We start from the raw sequence: 23274 nt of genomic DNA on the forward strand, positions 1-23274 counted from the left end.
TTTTATGTTTATTGTCAAAAATATAGTTACATCATGCAAGTATACACTTTTTATTGGCTGTATTCCCAGTTATGATTTTTTCTTGGTAAATTTGTTGTTGAAAGATAGCCTGAGTTCAAATCAGTACTTTATTGCTACAGTTTCATTCCATCAGAAATGTTTTGTTCAAAAATGTTTTCAAAAATAAATTAATCTCAACAAAGTTCACAACCTAGAAAATAAACTACCCGATTAAAAAGTTTTCTCACTAAAACCTTTGAGAACTCTTTTGTTTGTAGCAAAAATGTAGAATAGTACAAACAACGATTACCTTACTGTTCATCTAAGGCATGCAAGAAAATAAATAAAATACTTAGCACTAACAATAACTTTTTAAGCTGCAAGAAACAAAACCAAACTAACTATATTTACACAATAACTATATAGGACCAAGAATGCTAGTCAACGAAAAATGGTAAAAATATCACATAGTTGGTCTTTGGTAGGAACTTAAGTCAGTAAGTACTCCCTTACAGTAAAAACTTTGGACACTTTTTGAACACAGTAAAACACAAGTGTGTCTTTTACAGCTTATTTCAGTACTAAGTTAAACAAAATAAAAACAAATGTGATGTCGTATTTGCTAACAAGCATTGGTCCTGTTCCATTAGGAGTCCCCTTCAGGCTCTCCTTGCTCTGTGGACAACTGTTGAGGGAAGAAGCTTCAAGTTTTGTAAAGTTTGGAAACTTGAACACCTGTGGTTGCTGTAACACAAAAGTACTGTTTAATAGTTTGTAATGAAACTTGTGACACATTTTAAATAGATACCTTTAATAAAGCCTAAAGAAAAAAATATTTTTTATGTTTAAATAGGACACTGAAACAGCATTATATCTCTAACACACTTAGAATTAAAATGCCCATGAATAAACCTTTGGGTATCCTAACACTGAAGTAGGTAAAGGTTATGTTCCATAGAAAAATGACCTCCATCAAGCTTCTTAGTTCTTATAGGTAATACTGTATGTCTTTTAAATTTGTAGTATAAAAAATTAATTGTAATAGACTTTCTGAGCTTCTGAGTTGAAAAATAAGGACTCGTTCTATATGAAACCACAAGGGTTTGAAGAAAATGTTTAACCCTTTTACCTGATTAGCTTGTCTATAATGGTTAAATAAATTAGCTGTATTAGGTGATGTCTTATGTGTTATGTAGGTGCTTGGATGAATTTCACATTGTCCTTGCTGCTGGCCTTTGTTGTAGGCTTTTAAAGCACAGCGCACACTGAGTCAACTACAGCCTTTTTAAAATGTTAAAATACACATAATAAACGAAGCGCACAACACGGGTCCAGCTCGGCACGCCCTATACGGAGAAATTCGGCTTCAGCGATCCGGCGTTGGTTGGTCCTAGGAGCGACCAAGGCCTCCTGCCGAATCGTCAAACTGAAAATGTATTGACGATTTTGATAATCCTGATGTTTATGAAACTTGGAATGTGTGTGTTAATGATCCTTATATCACTAAAAACCTCCACCAGTTGTAAAATACAGTAGACCCCCTCTTATCCGGACACCTTTTAACCGGACTACACTCGGTGGAAATGACATCTCTTTAACCGGACAATTTTTATCAGCATATCGTTTTAATTGGACTAGATTGGCAAGAAGTGGGCGGTAGTGAAACGACTGTTCTCGTTGGAAAGATTTGAGACCAGTAATCACATGTCTAAATACGTAATAATCATTATTGGCTTATACAGTGCATTTAAACGGTCCATTTTAACGAGTATTTGGGGACGTCGGTTTAACCGGGAAACCCGTTATACGGACTGGCCTTGGTCCCGAGAAGTCCGGATAAGAGGGAGTCTACTGTATGTTGAAATTGTAAAATTGTTCAATTGTTAACAGCACCTAATTTGGAACATTCCTGTAACAAAGTTTTTGTCACTTTTGGAGATATGTAATTTGGTATTCAGATGTTTCAGATTTTTTTAGGCAGACCGTGTGCACTGACAGCAACGCTAGGCTGGTGAGCGCGATGATGTGACGTATTTCCGGTTGGTGTCGGATGGAGAAGGCTGGTGCAGTGCGCAGGTAAAATGGAGCCATGTAAGTAAGGCCGAGCCGTAGTCGACTCAGTGAGCGCCATGCGTAAATGGCCAGTGGCACTCGCCGACATAAAAAACTAATGCTTACCCAAATAATTTTCTCAAAACATTTCTTCATTTTTATGCCAGCGATTAGCGATTATTAGCGATGATACCTATTAAACTAATTAGAAACTAGTAGGAAAAAGATGCCATGATGGCTTCCAAGCTGATTATAAAAGAAAGACGGTAGATACAGATTATGTTAAAACCATGCCATGTTGGTTATTTTAAATCTGGGTGATAATCCTGTTAAGCTGTAACATTTTACCATTGATTATTGGCATACCGGTAGTTAAACGTTTCATCATAGAATGTATTCAATTTAATTTAATTCTTTTAGACAGCCACGCACATTTTGGTTTATATTTTAAGCTGAATATGATTGAAGAGTGATTTTAGAATGGAGTGAGATGATCTGTGAAGGAATATCCAGGAATATGGAGAAAAAACATTTATTAAGATCCAATAATCAAGGACTGCTCAAAGCAAGATCATTACCATAAGATTTTTTTGATAGTCATTTACCAAGATATGATTTAACATCAATATTAATCTCACCGTTTGTAGCGAGTCGTTGTAGAGTCTACAGAACGTCATGTGTTTCCCGTGGTACATTGTGGTTTCTATGGTGTCTGTGAGCAACTGTTCGCTCCAAGGCATCTTGTGAAGATGTCCCACAAAGCTTCGGTTGTGGAACTCCTCGGGTTCCTCAATGATCAAGTTGTCAAACAGACTCGACTCTCCTCCACCTTCAATTATGGAGAAGTCCGCCATTTTCCTCAAAGTAGAGATTGCCTCTTGGTTTGCAGCTTCATCAACCTCATCGTCCATCGAAAGTTTTGGGAAAGTAGGAGGAGTTGTCGACACGGTTTTCTTGATTATTCTGAAAATCATTGAGGTTATTTTGTATTATTTATGAATACTAATTATACTTATTAAACTTTGTGAAAGAAGATTTTTAAGATCTTTACCAATCCCATATTGTATAAAAAGATTAGATTTTGTAATATTTGTAACAGCAACAGCCACTTCTGAAGTTTTGAGGACGCTATAGTCTACCCTCAAGACATTGTAAATAAAAGGTCTTAATTATTGTTGGACTAGGCCTATACACACTGATTTGTTTTATTCATAATTTTTCCCTATGATAAACGAGTATGGTAAATGTTATATCTAGGAAAGAATTGATATATTGTAAAACCATTAGATTTCTAGACTCTCAGCTAACTTTTAAAGTGATTGATACTCACTGGCTGTCTGTCAATCGAAGGAACATTTGCTCAATGGTGCTCATGTTGTAATGATAAAACTTGTTCACTCCAAATGTTTGGAAGAAGAAGTCGACAGGAGTCATGCTAAGGCAACTGGCAAGTGGGGATCGTGGATAATATGTGAGGAAGCTGAGGCACATCTCTTGTTTGGTTGAAAATCCTCCCTGCAAATAGAAATATATTCTTTCTTGAATACTGTGTAGTGTGTATGACTATAGAATGATGACAATTTATGTACTATCTTCCTAGAAATCATGACGTGCTCTATATGTAACCTTTATCTTTCTACAATCATGGTAGAGTCTGAAATGTTGATCATACTTGTGCTAATTTGTAATTGTTTTGTGCAGTGAAATGTGAATAGTCTATTTAACCATTTGATTTCATTTAACTTGCTTTTACTGGATTAGTTATACAGTTAGAGTGATATAAGAGTGATAAATGGCTTGGTGTTTGACTTTGAGGGATAGATTACAGTGTTTAGGTTTCCAACATCTTTGATTGGTAGACCAATTAATAAATGAACAGTTGATCAATCTTTTTTGATACACTTCTCTTTTATAACATAGGGACATCTGGAAACCTGGAGGACTCTAATCGGATTCATTTTTATTTGAAACAATTAAACAGCTTTCTCATTCGCTGAGTCAAATTAGCATCTTCTGTTGATCTTCTTCCTTTAATAGAAGAACCATTCTGTGAAACTATTTTCTCAGATTATATTTCATACATCAGATTCACTCATTGCCTTACTAGACACTGCATTTAGAATATATATAATTTTGATACAGCACTTCTGGTCTACTTACAACAGTCGGACGATTTCTAGATTCAGTGTTATATACACATTCAGTGATTATTTCATCTCCTGGCAGTATTTGTTTTTCTTCCAACAAGACCCTGGACTGCTGGTAGTTGAAATCATAGGTTTTGTCCTGAAACATGAAGAATATCTTTGAATAAAAATTGTAGAATAAATTTGGGTACTGGGCACCTACTATCACAACCGGTACCGATAGCTACTATCACAAAATGAGGAGTGATTCCAACAGTTGTATATCCATTACAAAAAGAAAGTGACTACTGTCTTTCAAAACAAATTATACAGTAGAACTTTAAGTCTCTCATAAAAATTATTAAATAAGACTTGTCATTAGGGTTGACTTGGTATCAGGATTTGTAAGAGAATGTAATTAGGGGTAATATTAAATAAAGGGTATTTGAAAATGGTAGACTTGTTATCAAGTTTGTTATGAAGGGGTTCTTTATCAAGGTTCCAATATATTATGTGTCCTACTGAAGTATGCTACACGCTATGTAGCTTTATGTCAAACTGAAGTACCGGTAATTGTAAATAAATTGAATAGAACATGAATAAATAGTACATAAAGCCATAGAAAAGATGTAGTGGTGGGAAGTTGGAACCATTTGACAAAAAGATGTAACCTATAGTGTACAAACATATTGGGGCACCACAATCAAATAAATATAATATAGGTACTATTTAATATGATTAATATATGAAATCTTAGAGAGGTATCAAATAGTTTATTATTCATGGTAATTGTAATTGCAATATCAATCAAGGGGGTTGAACAAATTCACACAAATATGGTCTCTAGTCGGTTTGAAATCTAGTCTTAATAAAACTTAATAAAACTCTTTTCAAAGAAAGGCAGTTTTATTTTAATCACTATAAGAGAAATCACACACAACAGACTTTCAAAATTGTTTAAACACATTTTAGTTTACAAATCCAAACAGCAAGTTTATCTCGATGCCATACCTGTGCTATTGGTGGAAGCTCAACCCCGTTGCGTACATGTCTCAACTTGATCTCTCGTCCAGCTCGGTGAGAATGTAACAACGCTGAGACCACATTGATCTCCGAAGGTAGAGTCTGCAACCAAGACAACAATTTAATTCTTTTAACAGATGTGATGTGTGGATTGAAGTACGGTACGTACACAGGTGAGCTAGAATTTATGCTGGTAAATGGGACGTTATCTTCCTTGTTTACTGCTATGCCAAAAATAATCTCACGGTTGACAATGTACCTGCAAACAGTAGAGATTGACTGGTTATTCTAATGGGGAGCCTAGATGATAAAATTTTAATTGCTAGCACGATTGTTACAAAGCTGGTAGAAAGGTAACCAGCAAGTGCACCTGCGCAGTATGCATCTGCTACCATTCGCCTATTCCATTCAGTATATCTCACCGCTATTCCGTTCACCGAAGCTATTGGCATAGTGTGTTGCGTTTATTTTGTGCATTAATTATCATAAAAGTAATCATTGTTTGTTATCCTTTTGGTTATGTTTAGTAGCTTGCTTGATGAAGAAGGACGTGATTTATTTAAAAATTGTCTTTATATTTTTGTTTTCTTGATGGGGTTGGATATGGAGAAAAATAATTTCAGAGGTATTCCACAGAGTCCCATTCTGGAGCCAGGTCCACTCTCATCAAAACTATCATGTTTTGACTGATACGAGGAACAAAATAGTGAGTCAATATCAAAATAATCACCCGTTTCTAAGTTTACTGGGTGGACAGCAAACTCACAATCATCATTAAATAACAAAAACCACTTAACAGCCCTACTTTCGAGCAACAACATTGAATCAGGTCCTTCGGTCCTTCCATATTGAATACAATCAACTGGGCAAGTAATCATACACAAGATGTTGTTGTGTGCCCCACCCATTCCGGCCAGGTACTCATAGTAAGAGAGTAAGCTACCATCCCGGACTAGTGTGCATCCTGGCTCTCCCCTGTGTATCACTGCATTTATCTATTGGGGGGATGTTTTGCGTTCATAGCTTCAAGACAAGGTACATGTTTCTCCGAGTGGAGATAAACCACTGTCACTATTTGCGGTATCAAAGCTTTTTTATCTGCCAAACAAAACCCAATTATCTTAACACCCTTTTCAGGGTTGATTTAAAAAAAGCATACAAGTATTCATTCTTTTGCAGGCTCGGGCCACTAAATCCCTGAGGACTTGTCTAAGTGGTTGTCAAAGTGCCTTGGTACAGTATGCCTATTGCTTGATGATAATATTCACCTTCACTCCAAACGAAAGGGCTAGGTAAAAGTCTTGGATACAAACGTTTGTATGGATAGCATTGGTTACATGGAGTATGGTGTATCGATATAAATACGACAACATACCAACAAAGTTCCAGAGTATCACATTATGATGGTGACACATTTATTTGCACAACACAGAGAAATAAGGTACCGTACAGAGTAAACTTGCATGGGATAACCATGCGCTCTAGTTTGTTGAGCTGGAAATGCAAGGAAGAACCTGAGTGGTAAACACTGTGCGGAAGTTCCGATCACACAGGGCACAGAGTCTTCCTCCCCCATGAGCGTTGTAGTACATAGTACACAAGGGTGAGGGGGGCGGGTTGAACTTTAGACACCAGGGACTAGTGTTAAACACCATTTCAGTGTACCATTGAATGTTTCCTCTTTACTTTACTTATCTGTGGCTGAAAAAAAGGTATCTGAGACTTCAATAGTTAGCATTATCAGAAACTTTTAAATAATGACTAATCCTATATAAATCCAAAATGTAGTCTTTATTTGATAACTTGTTGGTCTCTACCAAAAATTCTATTATATTAACTTTTCTAACCTCAGCAACTAACTGTGTGTCTACTGACAAGTAACTATCGGTACTACACTAAGTACAGGGAAGAGATTCGTCTTACATGAAGATAGAGTCGTCAACCTCACAATGAGTGTGTTGTTTAATCCAAGTCTTGTAGTAATCTTGCATAATAGACATGTCCTAGAGTAACCCAACAGTTTGAACCTTGATAAAATACGGCGGCTTCCCACTAAAATACTTACAGAGTGTGTACAGTGGAAGTCACAGTAGCCAGCTGTCTTGTAGTTGGTCTGGTAAGGGGGAATCACTTGGAGAGGAGAGATGATGATCCCAGTCACAAGGATGGCTCCATCGTTGGCTCGCAGCTTGTCTGTGTAGAATACCCGCAGACCTGAACTGTCTACCACTGGAAAATGGAGAAAATATTGTTAAATGTATGGTTGTAGGAGAAGATTGAAAATTTTAACAGGCTGGTACTCTCACAGGATAAATTTCTTCAATATAGACTCAAATTACTTATCTAAACTAGTCACAGTAAGATCGGATGAGCGGAAAGGTTGGATAATGTGGAAAATAATGAATGAAAAACCTTTGTGTACCTAATTAAATTAATAAAACCTTGGTATTAATATAATTGTACAGCTTCAAGTTGATTTTTTTTACGAGGTTGGTGGCCTCTTTTAACCTTGCATTTGCCCGTCCACATAGACTAACTGCCCGTGCGTGGAATGTATCCAGCAAAACAAGGGGTGAGCTGGTACAGTACAAAGGTGAACTGTACTGATAAAATGTTTTCGGCAGTGACCAGGATCCAAACCCATGACATCGCTGCCTTGGGCCCGAAGTCCGTTACACTACTGACTGAGCCATCAACTCATCTAAACCATTAAATTTTCATTAAAACCATTAAATTTCTAACCCAGTAAACACCCATACAAAATAATCAACAAAATTAAAACACCACTACTGTGACTGTAAAAATTATATATTGCAATATTGCTCAACTCAGACATGACTAATATATGAGGGAGAGCAGGAGCGGTATGAAGAGTCAAGTAACTACTTAATAGTCAAATGCAGATGTCTAAAGCTTTTGGCACTAAAGAGCTTCTAAGCTCAGACAACAGTGGGAGAAGGACTTTTTTTTACACACCTGCTGTGTAACACATAGTTATACCAAAAAGAACAGAACACAATTTCCAGGGATTTAATCTTCCACAGGAAGGCTTGGAGAACTTATGGATAATCAAGACACTAATTTACAGGTAGTTCCAGCTAAGTTGGCACTTGACCGATCGATAGAAATTCTCTACTAACATATGTCAAAAACATTTTCTGCAGTCATGCTGGTAGCATCAACTGTCCTCGTGGCCCACGTGAAGGCTCTGGAATGGATGAAAACACTGAATGCTTTTAATTATGTCTACTTTAGTTAAAAGTTAGGATGTTGAACACTTACACTTTTATAACAGTTCCGCAACACAAATTGTTAATAAATTTAAGCTTACCCATTTTTTTATTAGGTACAAACAAAATTATTTACAAAAAAAGATACATATTCACATTGTGATGCTAGCAAAGCTGACGACTTACTAATAAAGCAGAGTGTTTAGGTATTCCCCTGGGTTTTTATAATACCACACCGTATTAGTCATCTCCTATTAGTTTAGTATGATGTTAGTCATCGTTTGGAGGCACCAACCCAGTGAGTCCGTAGCGGAATGTTTGCAGAAAGATCTTTGCCTAGCTTCCACCCATTGGGCCTACGCAGTGGCACGCCAGGCCCAAGTGCCAGCTTAGCTGTAACTACCTGTACTATGCAAACTCATACTTTGAGCTCTCAGCACTAACACAATAATTTGAATCTCACTAAAAATGGGATGCCGGTACTTATTTTTGGAAATACTATTATGTAACATTTTATTGCCTGTAAAAATTAGGATTCACTCCATGGTAGAATTAAGTGTTGTTTAGTCCTGGTGTCTAGGGCAAAGTCCTTCACCGCCCCTTTCATGTACCACAACAGTCACGGTGGAAGAAGACTTTGTGCCTTGTGTGATAGGAATTTCTGCACACTGTTTGGTTCCTTACTTTCCGCCCGGCATAACAGAGCATAAAGGATGTCCCATAAGCATGTTTTGTCTGTACCTTACTTATCTGGCACTGTAAATAACATATAAAATCTATCATTAAGTTACTCAAATAAGACTTACCTTTCTTCAGCGTAGGATTATCATAATGTATCTCCAGCATGAAAAATGTTGATCTTCTATTTTCTCCGATCGGTATTCCAACATGGTCAGGGAGGAATTCACCTGAAAGAATTACAGTTTAAGGTGCGTGTGAGTCTAAGATGTAAAATAAAATACATCTCATTATTGAATATCTATTTTTAAAGTTAACTTTGTATTTTTTGGAATTACTGTTATAGTCACATTCTGAACACCAAATTTTGACTGGACCTCCAACTAAGAGGACCAATCAATTAGATTTGGTCACAACAGAACAGGATGTGTATTTCAAGGGGCCAATAATTAATTGGAGGGTGAATGAGCGAGTACAGTAGATGCTATGATGATAGCCTTGTTACTCACTATGATATTAGCCTTTTCTTTGGTCAGCTTTTTAAAAGCCCAATGATCAAGTACAGCTGAGACCAGAACCATAAAAAAGCTTCTACCTTGAGGATCAAACCAGTAACCTTTTTATTACCATGCAAGCCTTTAATGGTATATGGAATGCCTCTTAGATGTTCCATCTATATGGACCGTCTGACCATAACAAAAACTATAGCCAGTCAAAGATTGCACTAGTGTCTAAAATTCTATTTTCAGATAGTTTCTACGCTATATCATACAATAAAGTCATCCTACCAGTTTTACTTGTTTAAAACTTCCGCATACTCAACAAAAATTAGTCATTATTTAAATCAGTGCAATCTGTCGATAGCTCAATTCAACTATGTCCATTTTGATAAAAAAAAAAAAAAAAAAACAGGTGACAACTTTAAAGCATCCACTAGTTTGGCGCTCTCCAATCTGATTCGTTCTATTCAGTCTCAGACTGTGTCCGATGTCTTCCGCACTTTTTAAGACCTAGTGGTCTTACAGGCTCCTTCAGTAACGGAAGAAAAATTATATGTTTCAGGTTTTAATTTGTTAATTTTTGGTGCTGGAGTAGTAAAAGAGAATATTGTCCATCTGATGGTTCTTTATTTGCATTCTCTTTTTTTATAATAGTTGGCCCACAATTTGAGAGCAAATCACTAGTCGAATCCATAGAACTTGCATCACTGAAAGCATCGGAATATTTTCAGGCTGCTAGCATCACCTAATGAATAAAGAAAGGGATAACCGAAAGTTTGTCTACACTTATGTTACACACAAAGCTTGACAGTGACTAAACTAGGCTAGTGTGCGCAGACTGGAGAAACATATCGGACCCGACCTCCGATAAAAATGCCTCAGAGAGCAATGTTGTTGGAAGAAGTAGGTGAACGGATCCGAACGAAACGGAGATCGTCGGACTAGTGGGTTATAGTTTATTTAAAGCTTTACAAAACTATTTTGACGGAAGGCGTCGGAGAGCACCCAAATAATTGGGTTTCCTGCTTAACATAGGCAATGGTACCTCTAGTTCTATCGATATTCAAAGGCTTAATTAACTTTATACTAGAAAAACAATGATGAAATATTTATTGAAAACTCATTTAACATATATCGTTATGTTTCTCATTGGGTTCCTTATTGGTCACTGATTGCTTCTTTGTAAAATGAAGCACACATTTAACTGATGAATAACATTTGTTAGCCAATATATTTTGTTCAACAATTATTCCCAGCATCTTTTTTATTGGCACTAAAAACAGTCAGAGATATTTTGGGGAATATCAATAGGAGGACCAAGACAATCGACTTGCACTGCTTCTGCACTTTCATTCACTGAGAAATATCATTCAGAGAGGACATTATTGTAGGAAGTAGCATGGTAGCATGTACTCATACTTCGGATGATTTTAAATTTAAAACTGATAGTTTTACTGTGATCAAATCCACACACAGTTCAAAATATAAATACATTACCACCGTTACATTTCAGTTTGTTTTATACTTTTGGTTATAGTCAGTCAACAGTCCCTTCTTAGTATTAGGAAGATTTTAGATTTTCACTGGAGCCGGTTTTTAAGTGTTCTTATGATTTAGAAAAATAAGTGTGAAAATTTGAAGTGTTAAAATCTACAGTTAGGATGGACTATCTTACCATTGGAGCTGACGGCCCAGGCCACGGCAGGTGCCACACAGGTCTCCCAGGCGGTGGGCATGTCGGAGCCATGACATGGGGCCCCGGGGTGGCGGGGGTCTGAGTAGGCCTCCAGTTGGGCCCCTCCGGCACACGAGTACAGCAGCATGTGATGCACAAGGCCCTGTGACCCTGCAGAGATGATCGGCTCATACTGTAAACACATAATAAAATTTTTTTTTAAACTACTGGGTTGTTTTGTGGATAGGTTTACAGCTAAAAATATTGAAAACCATTTCTAGTTTTGGTTAAATAATAATAACTATAAGCCTCATTATCATTGCATGCACTATGCAGCACAGAATTGTTAGCATGATGTAAAATGTCACACTTTTTTAAACTAGTTTATCTAAAACAGTATCTTGCCTACCAAATAACAGTATCCACACAACGCTAATGAGAACACTGTTAACTGTGGCACTGCAATACTCTATGTGGAAGCTAAATGAACTTCTTCAGCTAATGAAGGTGTATCAGTTTGGCATCACAAGATCAGCATATCTAACACATAAGATTAGCTGTGAAATGCACTCAAGAGGATGTAGTTCGTGTATTCGTTACGTTACACATCAAGTTAGTACCAGGTGGCGAGTTTCTTTTCATGTAAGCATCTAAAATTCAAATAACCTCAAAAAGCAAGTAACATACAGTTCCATATAGGAAAAACAAAAACTTAAACAAGTAATACTTACACCAATTATGTGTCTCTTCCCGTTCATTGAAGGAATTTTGAATATTTTACACCAGTACATTGTGTCCATGTTTTCCGGTACTGAAAACTATGAAATAAAATTAATACAGTGATTTTGAAATATAATTCAGCAATACAAAATACCTATAGATCTAAAAATAATTACTATCTTAAACAAAGGATAAACTTTATAGTTAGTATTAGAATAAAAATGGGTGTTGTTGAGCCAATTATGTGCTGATGTAAATTATTACAGATTTTTTTAATGCGTCAACTTTTTAATCAAGCCACACTAAAATAAGGTGAGCTATGGAATATTCTATATTCTATATTAAAGCCCCACAAATAAAAATATGGCTTATTGCATTTTATTTACCAGGTAATTGGTTAAATGTTTCTTTAAGTTGATTGTTGAGTTATGCTTACTCTGTGAGTGGCACATTCAACTTTTGTTTTTGATTAAAGTAAGGTTACAGCTGGGCCGTATACTTCGGATGTTTACTTCAGTTGAGTAGTATCATTGACTATACGTTGAGACTATACATTCTAGTCAATGGTAGTACAGTATATGCTTTTGTGTTTTGTTTGTGAACTTTCGACACTTCTGTTCAGGCAAGAATAGTTCTTATAGGGATCTGACGATGGCTTTTGCACCGAAATAAGCATAACCCAGTAGGAAAAATTTTGTCCTTAATGTAACACAAGGTAATTTAACCTTTTGTTTGTCAATTAACTGGTCCAGAAACACTAAACTTATAAGGAATTAAAATTTCTACTTTACTAGCAAAAAGTCACTTTTCACATTTCACTTTACAAAAACAGCTACATGTTTTCTGTATATAGATGCAAAGTGAGTAGGGTGGTTTGTTACTGAGACAGGTCAGCTGTTAGCCAGGACAGGTGACAGGACCATTTCATATACTGTAATAGTAAAAGCCCAACAACCAAGGAGGGAAGGATCCAGTTGTCAACCTTCTAAAAGCTTTTCTTAGTAAAAGTCAGCATCCTCCTGAATTTCAGGCAAGCACTATAATCATGCAGCTAATCAATAAGATTTATGTTCCATTAAAAATAATTAAATATACAGTACATACAGCAAAGATAACACACATCCTTTGTAGCTCCACAGAAAATAGGGATATTTTTACTATTAACTACGAATAAGGAATTTTCGTAATGAATGTGATGGTTATTTTCTTATCAAGTGGTCATAGTGGACTTACATTGTTGAGCAGGACGTCCCACTGTTTCACATGGGGTATGTTGGCGCCTTTGTTTGTATGGTTGGTACCACTGATGAGGTGGACACTGCGGGAACCACGGTGCAACTTATCATGCCACTCCAGCACTCCTGACTCCTGCGGGTCCTTCGAATGCCAGGCCCAGATAATCCTTTCTGTGTCGTTCTGTAAAATGGTTGGAGATGAGAATTGATTCTGGTAAAAAGGTAAATAACTTGTAGCGAGTGTTTGAATTTTGTAACTTTAAGAGATTTTGATGAAAAGGGAAAGAGCTTGGAAATAGTTTACCTGAGAAAATTAGAAGCTCTGCGTATATAGAGACACCAAAAGATTATACTATAGGTCAGCTGGGCAAATAGCGACGAGTATTTATCAAGTATGTAAGAGGAGGTCACTTACTATAAGCTTACTATACTACTAAGCGACCGACCTATAAAATTCTCATCAATATAATCTCTGAAGTCCCAATAAACTAAGACAATAGCTTTATTTTGTTGAGTAACCTTTTGTTTATCAATAAGCCTTAAAGCTCTAATTTTTTTAAAGATGATTCTCTAGTTAAATCCGAAATTTCTCTAAAGCTGAATTCAAAGCTCTATATGCCGTAAAGCCCAGATCAGCTTATGCTATTGAATCAGTGAAATCCACCAGTAAGAGCTATTAAAGGGCAACCGCATTGCCATATGTTTCACTCTTTATATGTGACTAGAACAGCTGTTTTAGTATGCAATTAATTAATAAAAATTATTCGTCTGTTTAAGTCATCAAAATATTTTCTTCATAAGAAATAAACTGCAATTTTGATGATGGCCTGTGGGGCAAAGCCCGAGGAATTTTATCGCAGGAATTGGTGAAAGGAGGCGTCTACACAACAAATACTTAATTTTGACACCTCATTTGTAAAAATCTGTCCATTGTTAATGGAAGAGTAGTGTTTTGTAGAAATCGTCTTCAGTATTATAAGGATTGGGACACTCTGCCTTGAAGCTATGAAACATTTTCTGTCATTTCTCCACTTCTAGTAACTGCAGGTATCACTTTAGAGCGAAATTGGATGGTGGTGTTTGAAGAAATAAGAGTTTGGTTATTTTCCATCCGATGAGTAAGCTAAGATGAGTTATTCACCCCCAGTATTTTGTCATGCTGATGGTCACAGGTGTCCCAAGCCCTCTGGAACCTGATTACAGTGTGTGTCGTGTTCTGATGTCCTCCAAGCAACTCGTAGTTTTGTGAAGTGTCCAACACAGGTGCTCCGTTCCTGGAAGTACCATGGTAGTCCTACAACAATGAAGTAAAGTTAGGTGAGTTTGAAATTTAAATTATTCTGAAATAATCTGGTTGTATAGCTGAATTTAGTTTAAAATCATCATAACGTCATTGTCTTCAGCTTGACTTGACCAAGACTATTGATTAAAATCATAAAATGTTATTTAAAAATAATGGTTTATGCTTAGCTTCAAACTTATTTTGGATCGCCAATAAATGATCCTTATTAATTAATTGGGAGGCAGTTAATCATAAACCCCTTCTCTGCACAAACTGTTTTTTTTTCATTTATTAAGAAAATTCCAGATGACGGAAATTGATTCGTGATCGATAAAAGTGATTACACCATGGTTTGATAGGATGCTACAAATCATAAAGCGAACTTATCACTTTTTCATGACTCTACTAAACCCACTAAACAAAATGAATTTAAAGGTTACTAGGATGAAACTAATGTACACCTGCAGAGTATTTTCATACATTTTTTTATTGGATCTCGCGTAACAGGGCTTTGAGAGAAAAGTTAATTGACAATTAATTACAAAGACTGAGTTTCTGTGTGTGAGTTTCACCTGATTCATGTAATTGTACAAAGCAAAATTCGTTAGGAACTTCCCTAAAGCAACTCTCACAAAAGTATAAGTTCAACTCTATTCAAGTTTCATAAGTACAATTTATTTGTCAGGTAAAAATTTTTTTTCAAGTTAAGCTCTAATGCAAACCCAATAGTTTGTCTAAATTCCATTAATTCATTTAGTACATAAGTTATACGATTTTAGTTAGGTTTATAGTTAACTTCAAACAAGTTTAGCTTAAACATGGTTTATAGCATGGGGGGGCCTCCTGCCTGCATTACTTTTAGAGCATAATAGGTTAAATTGGCATTACAAAACCTGCAATTGATTGAATATGTTACCAAGTGCAGATTTTATAATGCAATTTTTTTGTAGGCTATCCTAATCAGACTTGGAAAATTTAAAGTCGGAAATTGAATACTAAACAAATGAAGATTTTTATGAAATTTCTGAAAATTTTCTACGAAAATCATATATTGAGGTACCTATAATAACCATGTTTTTTTATTGTATATTTTATACTTATTTCTTCTAAGTTGAATTTAAATTACATATAGCCTTATAAAGGTCAGACTGCATAAGTTTCATTTAAATAATCGTGCTAAAAGTCGTCTAGTCTATAAAATAAAATAAATAACATAATTCACTTCATCTAGGATATAAAGTTGCACTACTTTATTTTCTCCCACCGGTGTCCAGGGCTACTGACGAAAATCCTGTAAACTATAAATGCACCAAATGCATTGCCTCCAGCCCCAAACCTCTGCTACAATTCCAAGGTTATTCTACAAACTGGTTTCATCCAATTAATTTGGTTGCTCGGCAGTGGTGGCGGTAAGTGAACAGATTAATTATAGTACACACCGCGTCCGGTCGCCCGCCAACTCATTATCGGACGTTTCTTCTTCTGCTCACTCGGGAAAGGATTTACGACCCCGAAGATGTCCTTTTTTCAGGAGAAATAGCTGAAAGTCCGACTACAAACTTGTTTGGTAAAACTCACCGCCTACGTTCGACCTAATGAGATTGGAAACTACGGAATTGAAAGAAGAAAATTAATTGACAGATGTAATCGGTGCTCTGTACAATTTAGAGGTTATGTGGAAAAATGCGGAATGTTGTGAGAACAGCGGTGTTTTAGTAATGGCGTTCGGTAAAGAGGAATGTTACTGTCTAATTGTAACTCGGGTAAACATTTCATGTGTGTAGTTGTATGTCGTTGATCGAGGTTTTTCTTTCTTTCGTGTTAAACATTTTGTGTTTATAAAGGTTTCCGTGAATGCTATGTGTGACTTTAGAAATCACAAATGGATTAGTTTTTAAAACTCTACCATGTTGCTAACAATTAGTGCATTGTCAAATTTGGAGTTTTACTTAAAAATAGTTAGACAGCATCTTTTAAATGATACAAGATTGCACTCAAGATTCCATTTTCCCATAAATGGCCCTTAAAGGCCTGTGAGCGGGTTGTATCAAGAAAATGGAGCGGTGAGTCGTTACAGGACAAAATTCAATAAACGGTACCATTGACGATACTGGAACTGATTTTAAATATCGGTTCCAAGAATTTATAAACTTCTACAATATTGTGGGTTTCAATCCACGATTCGTCAAGACTCAAGCTCCCGACTGAGCACCAACTCACACACACTTGATATAATTTATATCCTCTAACAACAAATTAGAGTGCAATTCCCGTTGTCTTTAGGTTGTTTATTGATACGGGGATATTTCTACACTTACATCAGTAGTATAAGGGTATAACTGTTATTAGGAAATATGTTTGTTTGTAGCCATGATAACACACAGCCCCTTTCTCCTGTGATTGCGAACCTCTTCATGTTTGAAATAGGTTGATTTTTGTCCGAATTATGGCCCTTTTATCTCTCACAAACGAATGTGGATTTAAATAAATAATATTTTTGGCTTCAGGGAACCTTAAAGTAAAGTTTTTATATACAACACTTAATTATTTCATTCTTACAGATTGAAATTTACCAAGTAAGTACTAAGTAGGTACCAAGATTACATTCAAAAGTTACTATACGTGTCCAAATTGGCAAAGCACCATATTTTCGAAGCTGTATCTTTTTCACACTTAGTTTCTTTCTAATTAATTCAATGAACTACTTTGTTGCACAATATGTACCAGTACCATTATTTTATATTGGATCACTTCATCAACTATGCTAGCGACGTAGCCTACTTCATGTGTGTTATAGGTTGAATATGGAGTGTATAGGCTAGTTGAGTGTACTTAGGAGTGTATAGATCGGTCTAGCTTTGTTACTGACCGAGATGAGCGTGTTTCTTTAGCCAGCCAGGATCGTTTATAAAAGCCTAAATATCAAGATCAGTCATTTAGTCAGTAAAAAATAAATGTAAATAAATCAAATGTTCAGGTACCTACAAACCAGCGATCTTCTGATACGCTGAGCGAGGACAACTACTTGGCTACCCGGCCAGTGAGATAGCTAATACAAAATTTAAAACAGTCCAAGTTTTTAAATTTGGACTAAGTAAGTCTGGGGTATTGCCATTCTCGAGCAATTTCATTGCCCAAAGACCGTATCCTTGCAGCGGTGCCAGTTCTAGACATGATTCCAGATATTTCCTTCACGGCTGTCGCACCACCTCCACCTGGTTCCCTTTGTCGTGGACCCTGTGGCAGCTGTCTCCTCTCTGGCACGTGCCCGCCACGCGCAGCTGCCAAGCATCTGCTCCTTATCCTACACCTCCTAGAGCTGAGGACGTTCCGCTCGGGCGGCCCAGGATCCTCACAATCCATCACCACCTTGCTATTCCCGCGATGTATGACTTGTGAACCGTTGTTTGAGGTTTAACGGTCGTTTTGTAGCTTAATGTTTTCGTAAGTCTAAAAGGTGGACTAAAGATCCATCCCCTTCTAGATCTCATTCTGGTGATATTTAATCTCAGGCAGTTGTGTATAAAATATAACAGTCTTTTCGTAAGGTTTATTTGTTTGCTAGCGTGTCGTGATATAAGTGTTTTATGATCATCTCAAGCAACAGTTGTGTTTAAACGTGTATACTTTTGTCACTATGATTAAATAACTTATTTATCAGCATTGTAAGTGCTATTAAATTTACGGAAAGTAAATAAAAGAAACGTCTTATAACACCTTAAAACATATATTTACGCTTACTGTTCCTTACAAGACGGTAAATATACAAAACAAATGGTAAGAGGTGATCATTTCGATTGGACACTCCAATCATCATCAGACCCATCTTTTTCTTACCATTTTTTGTATATTTACCGTCTTGTGAGTAACAGTATGAGCGTAAATATAAGTTTTAAGTGTTATAAGACGTTTCTTTTATTTACTTTTACTATGATTATCTCGTTACTCGTATGGATACAGTACGCAGTGATGGAAAGGTGTTGAAGACAATCTAACTAAAGCTTTCTAGCTATCGTTTCGTTCGTGAGGCAGTTTGTATAATCCTAAGCAACCGTTGGTGTAAAACTCTCCCTAAACCTCCATTACCATAGTCTGATCATGCTGGTTCGCGAACTCGTTTGAATAAATGTAGGTGTACATGTTTATATCAAATTTCATCAAAATCTGATCATCTTTGCTCGAGTTATCGTGCTAACGGACTGATATGTATAAATTTGAACGGATGGTGTTTTTGGCCTCTAGGGACCTCAACACGAAAAAGTAAATTTGTCCCGGTTCCAGGTCGTACCATGAGTACTACGGAATAAGCTTATATGCTATCTAGGAAGTTCGCTAATAACTACAAACTAAAGAAAAACATTAAACTTTTAAGTGTTGTAAATTTCAGTTTTTTTATTTGAAGATTTTTAGGAACCATTAACCGAGTCTCCTAAGAACTGATTGCTTTTCGTCTAGAGCAGGTAGATGTACCAGGGGCGGACCCACGGTTGGTGTTCCCACGGCAGTTTGAAGATTTGCCAGGCACGTCGCTTGGCTGGAAGACGTTCACATACAGAGAAGTAACAAAAACACGACGAGGTGACCCGCGGTGGCGGCAGAATATTCACACGTCGACGGTTGAACAAATATTTCTATATTTTATTTGGAAGCAATTGCAATTAGAAGCATGAGTCTGTCTACTGACCCAAATCTGAAAATGAAGGCACGATAATGTCTAATGGTATCAGCTAGTTAAAAAAAGTGTGGTTGATGAAACTTTAAACTACTAAACAAAAGGAAAACATGCAAATCATACAACTGTATACAAAAATTACAGCTCCGGGATAGGGTGCAATCATTGGATAAACTTGCAAAGCGCAGTAAGATCAGATACAATGTTACTACTGCGACTGCCAGGCCTTAGCGCCTGTGAAGGGTTGAGTTTGTTGTGGGAGTCATTGTGTACAAGTAGCATTTGAGATAATTAAGAGCGGAAGTGAGACACGTTTCCTGCACCTGCGTCTGCGTCGCCGGAAACTGATAAGTACGCCACCTGTCTGACATGGTCGGTCGAGTGTGCGAGTCTACGCCACTGTGGACGTACTTGCTTCTCAATACTTCAACAAGTTTTAAATTGAAGTCTTATAAGGGTACGTTGTCACTGGTGCGGCTGGAACTGCAGTCGTTGGACGATCATCGTTGGACGATTATCGCTCGGCAATAATCGTTGCAGAAGGCATTGTCACTGGTGCAATTATTATTCAATCGTTCAGTTAATGCCTGTTGCTGAGTTGAAGTAGGAATAGTGAATTATTAGTTAATAGGCTCTAAAAAAATACTATTAATTTATTTGCTAGTTGAACATCTAGAAGATGGGGAAGATGGAGAAATTTTGGAAATGATAAGGGTTTCAAGACTTAGCACACATAGTATAATTACAAAACGAACAGAAGAGGGGTACTTCAAAATATTAATAAACAATCATTTGCAAGCTGATGAGAGAATGTTATCTGAGTTCTTCAGACTTTCAAAATGTCAGTCTAACTTTTTGTCTAGTTTGATCTATGAGGATTTTAAGAATACTTCTTAAAACAACATTCCCTATCCAACAGGAGATGAGAAGTTTGCTCTTTCGTTAAGGTAGGATAGTTTATTTATAATAGATACATTTTTGTATTGCTAACAAACGAATAGAACGACTGCAGTTCCAGCCGCACCAGTGGTAATGCACCTTTTTATCTGCAGTCTGCTCCTCATTTAATGGATTTTTTCCGTGGGAGCCTGAACATTTAGAACAGCCCCTGTCTACTAGAAGGATCCGGAAGATATAGAGCAAATTCATATGAACCGATTACCAACGATAAGCACCGTCCAGAGTCGTTCAACTCGCCAAGCGTCTAACTGTCTTATCTGCCTGTTCGTACCTAAGCACTGATGTGTGACCACTTCAGCGAACACAGATTCTTCACAGAACTTTCATAATATTTGAGAACATCAGTCTGCAGCATTGATAATTTGACATGCATAGAATAGGAAAGGAAAGACCTTTCAAGGCAGTCCAAAACTGTATTCAGGCCTACCTCCTTTTAATCAAAGAAAAGTTTTAATTTCCTCTAACTTTTATCGTGCTATTAAACAAAATAAATTATCCCAGGTCTAGTGCAGAAGGTTTCCCAATGCAGGGACATTTTCTCCTCACATATCCTTTTTGTTTTTTTGACAGGGACCGACAGCGGGATTGAAACCAATGAGTTAAAATAATTAAGACAGGTATAATATCTACTGGTGTTTGGTAGGAATTGAACCCGGATACCAGAACATAGGAACCGTACCGTATTCTACACTATTTGTTCCTCTATAACTCGGAAAAACAAATAGCAAATTACAGACCATTGATTAATGAACAGCCGTGGGTCAACTAATTATAACTTCATGTTATTTTACTATAAGAACTGACAAACCAGTAAATTAGATTCCCGGAAGGTTTTCTCCGATTAATGATGTGAAAGGATGTTGCGAATGTAGCTTACACCGGTTTTCAAACATTGGATAGACAGCGCGGTGTTATAGATGAGATCGGGGCTTGATTAAAATATTATCTAAAAACAGTTTTAATTATTCTTCATGGTCTTGTTTGAGATAATTTCCAGTTATACTAAATTGATTTTACAGTGTATCAACTTTGTATTACTTAATTATTCTAAAACTTAAGGTTATAAAAAACTTAAGTTTAAAACAAAGTTTAAGTTAAACTTATTAAAGTTATTAATGATATGCTGGTTTGACTTATTATAGATGTAACTGAACTACTCTCAGTATTAGCATAGTGTAAAGAGTAGCCAATTTAACTACTCTTCATTTTCTGGCAATGGTTAATCTAAACAACTACACACCCACTACCACACTACAGGTACTAATACCAAAACAGATATTTTTACTGTTTTTCCACTGAATTTCAACATTAAAAACGAAACTATTTGTTTTGGATACGTCTACTCTGCCCTCTTTAGACGATTTGATTGCTTAGTTTTAAAAACAAGAAAATTGAATGATACTTTTGCATCAGTTTCAAACTGACTAATACAACTCCAGCCTTGAACAACCCTTTCTTTCCCACCCTAATGTCTGAAACTCCCTCCAATCTCCCCTATTTTGGCGGGGCTTTGCTCAACAGGTAACGCACGAGAGCCTGACAAGTTTCGTTTGCTGGTGCAAATATTACACACGAAGTAATTATGCATGTTACCTCTATATGTACCATAATTCATACAGTTCAAAATGTCAATTTTGTTTAACTATTTTTAAAACATTTTTTCGTTGGGGATTTCAATTTGTTTGTTAGGGAAATTAGGTAATACAAACTATATTTTTCATTCAAAATACAATATTTGTAGATCGATAAATGTTATAAACAATAACTTATGTTAAAATTCAGTGAATAACTGCAACACAAACGTTGCTGCAAAAAGTAAAATGTCAAGTCTTATCTATCAATAAATAAACCCCTTTTTGGCTCACCATGATTTGTACTGTATGTAAGAGAATTATCCACATTAATTTAATATTATCGATAGATAATGTGGTTTATTGTAAATATTAGTATCATAAGAGGCTAAGTAGGTAAGTAAAAAACTTTATCCATCATCTTGGTTGTGTATCTTTGAAATACTGTAGTTACTATAACTTCTAATTATATGTCAGCAATATTCGATTCTTCGACTTAATAAGAAATAGTAAGAATGCAATTTTTCACATAAACGAGAAAACGTCGATTATATCGTCATTATATATAATTGAGTAGTGAGCGTATGAAATGGATTCAACTTAATTAATTTGCTTTTACTCACATAATATATAACAAGACCGAAACAAATATCAATGTGTTTTAACTAATTAAAGAGTGATCTCATTTTCATCTGCCATTCCTAGAAAAATGATTCAGATTAACGAAAACACGAAGTAATCCTTGTTATATTTCTGTTGCGTTTTCGTGGAAACCATTGGATAATTTGTCATTTCATTTGCGTGCATTCAAAGTACTTCGTTTTAGATTCGCACTATTTACCTATTTTTCTTTCGAACCTCCACTTAAACATTATTCGTTTGTCAGTAACTTAAATACCAGATAAATACCAGACAACACAGACTATTAAGATTATCCTTGATTTTAACAATTTATAATCTTTAACACAACAACAAAACAGATATGTTTAATTATCAATTAGTATAAGCTTGAAACGATACTGTTGGTTTGTATTGATATTTTAGTGGTATGTGTAACGGAATTTAATACTATCAACAGGAACACCGGTCCTGTGCAAATTCAAATAATCGATACAAGTTATTAAACACAGTGTGTATTGAGTATATACAAGATAATGGATAGCTAATGTGATTTATTACAATGTTATAACAAATTATAAATGATATACAACTCATTTAGTTTTATACACCGTTGGATATATTGCGACGAAACACACACACTACGACACTTAACAGATAAATGAACCACTTACCAACAAAAACACTTTTTGACTGTTATCCTCCACCCAGCCTATGACCAGGTCTGCGCCCCGCATGCTCCCGTCTCTGGAGAAACCGATCCCGACGTATCCCGTGGTCCTCGCCTCAACTTGGAACTCCACCCTCTCCGTCCTGGGCGTCCAGGACAGTCGGACGTCCCCTTCGGGGCTCAGGTCAACCGACGACCTCCACGTCGCCGACCTCACCACCGCCACGCACACTATCACTCCCAGCCACTCGGTAGTCCACAT

At 36.3% G+C, this 23274-nt stretch overlaps 1 protein-coding gene across 1 annotated transcript; it reads right to left on the bottom strand.

Annotated features, from left to right (window-relative positions):
* Positions 1–466: 466 nt before the first annotated feature.
* LOC128989444 (MOXD1 homolog 1-like) lies at positions 467–23274 on the bottom strand. The gene is made up of 12 exons (XM_054411336.1): positions 23017–23274; positions 14381–14533; positions 13238–13420; positions 12016–12102; positions 11285–11477; positions 9238–9339; positions 7267–7430; positions 5190–5303; positions 4213–4338; positions 3383–3567; positions 2691–3015; positions 467–744 (listed from the first exon to the last, which is right to left on the bottom strand). Exons 1-12 carry the CDS (start codon positions 23272–23274, stop codon positions 571–573), a joined length of 2064 nt encoding a protein of 687 aa, XP_054267311.1. The 3' UTR covers positions 467–570.

Source organism: Macrosteles quadrilineatus, unplaced genomic scaffold, assembly GCF_028750875.1.
Source record: "Macrosteles quadrilineatus isolate MER2022 unplaced genomic scaffold, UCM_ALF_1.0 Scaffold_3__2_contigs__length_128488019, whole genome shotgun sequence".
NCBI lineage: Eukaryota > Metazoa > Arthropoda > Insecta > Hemiptera > Cicadellidae > Macrosteles > Macrosteles quadrilineatus.

Excerpts from the sequence above, each read along its gene's own strand:
- LOC128989444 (XM_054411336.1), bottom strand. The coding sequence starts at position 23,274 with ATGTGGACTACCGAGTGGCTGGGAGTGATAGTGTGCGTGGCGGTGGTG. Across the intron at positions 13,421-14,380 it reads AGCATGACAAAATACTGGGG|AACGACACAGAAAGGATTAT; the intron begins GTGAATAACTCA and ends ACCATTTTACAG. Across the intron at positions 4,339-5,189 it reads AGCTTCCACCAATAGCACAG|GACAAAACCTATGATTTCAA; the intron begins GTATGGCATCGA and ends TTCATGTTTCAG.